At 35.5% G+C, this 6,987-nt stretch overlaps 1 protein-coding gene across 1 annotated transcript; it reads left to right on the top strand.

Moving 5' to 3' along the window:
- Positions 1 to 1,003: 1,003 nt before the first annotated feature.
- On the top strand, positions 1,004 to 2,844 carry LOC119078631. The gene is made up of 2 exons (XM_037186228.1): positions 1,004 to 1,357; positions 1,861 to 2,844. The coding sequence occupies exons 1-2, from the start codon at positions 1,004 to 1,006 to the stop codon at positions 2,842 to 2,844; spliced, it is 1,338 nt and encodes a 445-aa protein (XP_037042123.1).
- Positions 2,845 to 6,987: the final 4,143 nt, after the last annotated feature.

Raw genomic sequence — 6,987 nt, forward strand, 5'->3', positions numbered from 1 at the left:
GCTCGTTCAAATAATTGAAGTACTAGATCCAATACAAGTCTTTAATCGAACGAAGTACCAAATTGAATGATTTTACTAGCGTTACTCCCTGGAAACTTGAATCCTTAAAGGATTTTCTGAGGATTTTTAAGGATTTTATAAAAAGGTAAAGGATTTTTCGACGATTGTTTTAGCAAAGGATATTCTATGCCTATCTGTGTCAATCTATTTGGACGTTCGTTCATGCTTGGAGCTACAGGGCTATGAATATACTGCTAACTCGATAGAATTCGCTTGTTGTAAAACGATCGGGTTGTGTTCCAATTTTTTTTTTTAATAGCAAAATACAAAGTCGCTCAATACCATCAACTCGAGTTGATTATTTGTTTGTTGACGCAATGCATGTCCAGTGGACATTGTCCACAAAATGTTAAATAAAATTAAAAATGTTAAAACATTTTCCACCAAATGTGAATAACGTTGCAACAAACTCACATCGACAAAGTAATTGAAAATTAATTACTTTTCAGTGTGTTTACATTATATGGCTGGAAATGTTGCAATGAGACCGCGAGAGGGTTTGGTATTAATGCGATTATGGGGTGGGTATTGTTTTTTTGTCAACAAAATTGTCATTGATGATTTTCGATTATTGACTATTTGATTGGCTCTGTTGTAATACTAGAATCAGTGCCTCCAATATTATTACATTATTGATGCTTGATTATCCAAATTCATTGAAAATTCGACTGAGTTAGTATCGATAACTTTATTACAAAGCGGCGAATTCTTGAAGAAATGACGAGTAGTAGATGGTTCTTCAGGAATTCACCGTTACTTCAAAGGAACATTGTTTCCTTTTACATCGGAATTTCTTCAACAACTCACCGTTTCTCACCGTTAAATTCGTCGATTCTCTCATATGAACGAATTCTAAGCGTAATCTCTTTCAAAGAATTTTTTTTAATCTCTGCATGTGCTGTCTCTACTTTATAGCAACAAGGAACATACAAAGCTGTCGAATATGCGTAAAGCAGGACAGACTGTGAACGAAACACCATTCAACGAATCTCGATCAAAATTCGAAGAATACCGGAAAGAGTTGTACGAACAATTTATACAGCAGCAAGCATCCAATCTATCAAAGAACCCAAAAGAATTCTGGAAACATTTAAACCAACGAAGAAAATCAAACAACCTTCCAGATATTTTGAACTTTGAGAACAAGACAGCCACGACTGATCAAGAAAAAGCAGATTTATTCGCCGAATACTTTGAAGACGTTTATGTGAACCATGAGGAGGACGAGTTTTTGGACTCCTTCATCATGAATCGTGATGAAGAAAATTGTTACGATCTGACCGTTTCACAAGAACATGTAGAGAAAACACTACGGCAAATGGATATAAACAAAGGGAGTGGCTTCGACGGAGTTTCATCAATTTTTCTTCGTGAATGCGCTGAGCAGCTAAGTGATCCCCTGACTATCATTTTCTCGACGTCCTTGGAACAGATGCATTACCCGGCAGCTTTTAAAATTGGTCAACTGACGGCAATATATAAGTCTGGAGCAAAGAAGGACATGACGAATTATCGTGGTGTGATTATCGCGATCAGCTTAAACTAATAGTACCTCCATGGATCAGAACGACTCAACACGGCTGCCTTTCGAGCAGAAACATTATGACCAACCTATTTGAACTGAGTACGCACGTATACAAAGCTTTTGCCGATAAGTCACAGCTTGACCTGATTTATACTGATGTCTGCAAAGCGTTCGACCATGTGGATAAGTCTAAACAGATAAGGAAACTCGCGCGTTTACCATTTTCCAACAAAACGCTTTTTTGGTTCAAATCTTACTTGACGGACCGAAAACAGTACGTGAAAGTGATAAATGCTAAGTCAAGTTTGATAGTTGTGTCTTCAGGAGTGGGACAAGGATCTGTAAACGGCCCGTTACTGTTCGTCGTATTCTTTGACGACTCGGATCCATTGATGGACGAGATAATATCGCTGAACTTTGCCGATGATAAAAAACTCGCCGAATTCATTAACGGGACTGAGGACGCTATGCAACTCCAAGAAGGGTTGAACGAATTTATGACGTGGTGTGCCGATAACAAAATGATAGTCAACGAAGAGAAATGCAAGGTTATCACGTTCACCAGAAAGAGAAATCCTCTCATTTTCAACTACACGATTAACGGTAAACAAATCAAACGTGTCGAGGAGAGTATGGATTTGGGCGTGCTTGTCGACAAAGGATTCACATTCCGGTCACATTATGAATACGTAACCAACCGATCTATCAGCACATCGAAATTTGTGAAACGGCAGTCACAATTTTTTGGCATGGATACTATCAAAGTGATATATCAAATGTTAGTCCTCAGCATCCTGGAATTTTCGGCTCCGGTTTGGTCACCCAATTACCTCATACACCGAAATAGCATTGAGAGTGTCCAGAAGCAGATGGTGTTATTTTTGCTCGGCGACGACAGACGACATCTGACGCAATCTTACGAACTACCACCATATACCGAAAGGTGCGAACAACTCGGATTGATAACACTGATCAGACGTCGTATTAATGCAATCATTTTGTTCATTCATGCATTAATCATCGGAAAGTACCAATCGCCGTACCTGCGTTCGCTGATCACACTCAATCCTGGAACGCGTATCATGCGGAACCCGGACTTTATTAAAATCGGAACACACGACAACTCACCATTTGTTGTGGCATGCATTTTATTCAATATAGCAGCACGGCATGTTGACCCGACGCTGCCGAGTGGTCAATTCCGCACCTCTTTGCTAAGACTTCCCGACGACCTGTTTCACCGATGGGTGGCACTGTGACCCAACCGAATCACGACACTTGATTTTTTTTTGTCTCGTTTTCCTTTTTTTGATCTCTACCTGTTTATTTCCCTATTTTGTATTGACCAGCTAAGTTATCTTTTCTGTATTGTGATATTTTTCTTGTGATTACCTTTTTATGTGATGTGTTCCTAGTGCCTAGGCGCTTCTTCTTCTTTTTTTTCTACTATATCTATGTACTACCTGTTGTATTTACCTGTGATCCGTCGGCTGTATTAGCCTGACGTAAAATAAACGAATTGAATTGAATTGAATTATACGACAAAACTAAATGATGAAAGGCGTGACTAATTTCGTCTCATATAGGAAAATGTTTGTTACAACTACTGAAGTACAAGATTTCGTTTGTCAATGTAAGTTGAAGAATCAATAAAAGTGCCGTTGATATGCTGGAATTTTTGACCAGCTTCTATCAAACAAATTCAACAGAAATTGTAACTAATTTTAATTTCCACAAAAGACCTGTTCCCCAGTGAGTCCAAAGTACATTTTTATTGAAATGTTTTGCCCCATTTATAAACACAACGACGAGCTACTTTACATATCATTCCATTTAAATTTCCATTACTCGAACGCTGACTAAATTTTTGCATACATTTTACCCATATGCATGCACCTCTATCATATCTCTAAATGTAGAGAAAAAAAGAGTTCCCGTACTCAAAATGCGTTCATCATCAGTTTCCCGATGCACATGGAAACAATAGACCCCACACTTCATAAACTTGAAAATACATATTGTTCAACTGATACAACATCACATATTGCATGCAAAATACAATGTTGCGGTGCTTATGTTCTGTTGATAAAGTCGTATGCAATTCCATGAGTCAATTGGTTTTGCATTCAACGGCGATGATTTATTGATAATGTGTGGTGTTGCATTGTGCACGGGAATAATTATTGCATATTGCAAACAACCCAATCAACTGATAAGAACAATAATTAAAACGTAAATATTTTCGCTTTTTTTGCTGTTGTTTTTGGTTGTGAATTATTGGCTTTTGGTGTGAACTTTTTTTAACTGGAAATTATATCAGAGATGAATATGTAATGCAATCCGAAGTGGTGTTGAATTATGCCAAATTAACTTTTCGGTGATTTGATATAATTCAAAGATTCATTTTATGTATACAATTTTAGCATTTGAAGTTCTCTGCATTGGTGATTAGGCATGGGCGATAATGAAAATGATTATCGATAATTATCAATTATCGATAATCGATAATTATCGACTTTTTTTATCGAAAATTATCAAAAAAAATATCGATAATCGATAATTATTGATATTTTGATAATTATCAAGATATCGATAATTCAATATATCGATATTTCGGTCCGAAAATCCGATATTTATCGATATATTCCGATATATCGGTATATTATCATGAATTTTCAGATAAATATCAAAATATCGATATTTTGATAATTATCGAATTTCGATATTTTGATAATTATTAAATTATCGATAACGATATGATTAATCGATTATCGATAATTTCTTTCGCTTGATATTATCGATAATTTCTTTCGCTTGATATTATCGATAATTTCTTTCGCTTGATATTATCGATAATTTTGAACGCCTCCCATCCCTATTGGTGATGCAAAAATATTGAAAAATTAAATTTCATTTTGTTTATAATTCGCCAGAGATGCACATGCCAAAATTTATGGCCTACTTCGTAGATGTTGGTCGCATCCTCGCCACTGCCGCCATGGCCTGGTTAGATTCTGACATTTTGTATCTATGCTGTTTGTATTCATCATTTTATTGGTCTGATTAGGCAGACTAGACGGTCGATAATGTTGAAGAAGGGCAATATATATTTAGCGTTAATTTTATATTCAGCTTAATTCTATTTTCGTCTCTGAAAGCGTCGACATAGTGCAGTTGTTGAAGTTTGTTTAGCGCACATAGTAGATGTGGCTGCTGATTATTCAATTTAGACACAAATAGATAATGGAGAGTTCTTCAACAGGAAATAAAAATGAAATCTGAATTGAAATTTCCTAAAAATCGAAAGGAAGGCATGATTTTGACGTCTGAATACACAAAGGCAGGTTTTCTTAGGGATTTTTTTAAAATAAATTTCACTAAAATGTTCACCAAATTTAGTGATCTTTTCAGTTAAATTTTATGAGATAATTCTCATAATTAGGCTTCGCACAATTTTTAACTTCGTTTTCTCTTCTTCGGATCAAATAAAATCCATTCGAGACTAATTCTTGCTTGGGAAAATGTATATTTTAACGGTAAACGTCAAATCTTCAAATCTTTTATGAATGGTCAACAATTATCACCATCATAGTTATCGAATCTTCTACTTCTCTCTAACGCGCTAGTTGAACAGACGGATAGAAAATCTTTTACTTCATTATTTTTAACATACGTTTTTCTGTATAAGACCACCTTGCTCTGAACTTCTCGTTTGTTTTAGTCGCTGCTGTCGATAACAGATCACCACCACGGGTCGCTTTAGGTTTTTTTCAAAATTCTTCAGTAAGTTCGGTTAGAGATAGACGAAGAGTGACAACCTCTTCATTTTGATGTTTTGAAGCCTTAAATTAATCTGTGTTGAGTTCATATAATAGGGGTAAGCCATCATGGTTTGTAAAGTTCGTGAGCATGGCAATTTTGCTAACTTTTGACATTTCTCCCATTTTATGGCAAAACACTACGAAATCATTATACTCGCAAACTTTACAAACCATTATGATATATCCCTAATAGTCCCATCCGAGTTTGTCCAAGAGTTAATTTTCTTCGTAAAACGATTGATTGTTCATTCTGAATTTTTGTTTCAATCGGGTCCAGTTGGGATCCACAATACAACCAATCCTTAACACCAATATCGGAAGTATTGTCGAAACATGTAAACACAAAACAAATGGTATCAAACCCCCAACAAAACCGAATCCAATGTACAGTATTCATGAGTTATTATCCACAGCAATTTCCCGCATCATAGCCCGAAACTATTGTCTAACATGCAAACGAATATGTCCAATAATAATAAAGCCCCGTAATCTCAACTTTCTAAAACCCGAAAATATTAGAAAATTTATTACGTCCAAAATACCATCCGTACATAAATGCGCCCATTGTGATATGTATGTATGTACACAAATATTAGATTTATTTTTGTAAATATACAATTCATCCACAGCACCCACTGAAACTCGAACCGGAAAAGGAATTCTGCAGTTATGTGTAATAAATTGACCATAATTTTTTACTTTTTCATTTTCCCTCGAAAGACGGTTGTTATTATTGAAGAAGGCTACGAGAGAAAATAAAAATCGTATTTCCACCATGCACTGCCACTGAGAAAATATATGAATAAATATGAAATTTATTGCAGACAACAAACCCACATTTTCGAATGAATTGAGATATCAAAGGGTCAGTGCAGACCATGTAATAAATACTGAACGTACACCCAGGCCAGATGTGTGTGTATGGTATTACTATGAAATCGAAATAGAAATGTTAAGAAATCGAAATGGGCTTAGGATATTACTATATTGCATTTTTAGTTGTGTTTATATCTGATATGGACGGGACGGTTTAAGTTATTTATTTTTCCGGCATAGCTTCGATTATTGTTATGAATGTGTTTTTCCGATGAGATGGGGTTGATAATGAAATGTATTGAATAGAAATGAAGCCTTTAAGTTCAACACCGCACACAAGCGATACAAGTAAATCATTTCTCTACTTTTATATTGATGAACAGAAAATGATAAGGGGGAAATAAATGTGTGATCCACCTTTCTGATGTGGAATAAGTTCGCTAATTAAAAGAGGTGTGGTGCGAATGGGAGTAGCGATTCTTCGCGCAATTGTTCAACTGTAACAACAAATCACAAATTTCACGATTAGTTTCTTATTTCTTATTGAAAAGCTTTACTCAATGCTTCATTTATCAATTATGTGGCGTTGGTCATTACAAGAATATTGCCAGAATATTTTGTTTTTAGCTCCGTACTGTAATCTAGCCATAATACGTTCTTCTATATAAAACTATATGTTAAAAATAAAGAAGTAAAAGATTTCACTTTTGAAAAAGTCCCATCAAAAGAAGTAACAGATTCGACCAGGTGTTGAGTTTGGTGACT

This window comes from Bradysia coprophila, unplaced genomic scaffold (assembly GCF_014529535.1).
Source record: "Bradysia coprophila strain Holo2 unplaced genomic scaffold, BU_Bcop_v1 contig_297, whole genome shotgun sequence".
Lineage (NCBI taxonomy): Eukaryota > Metazoa > Arthropoda > Insecta > Diptera > Sciaridae > Bradysia > Bradysia coprophila.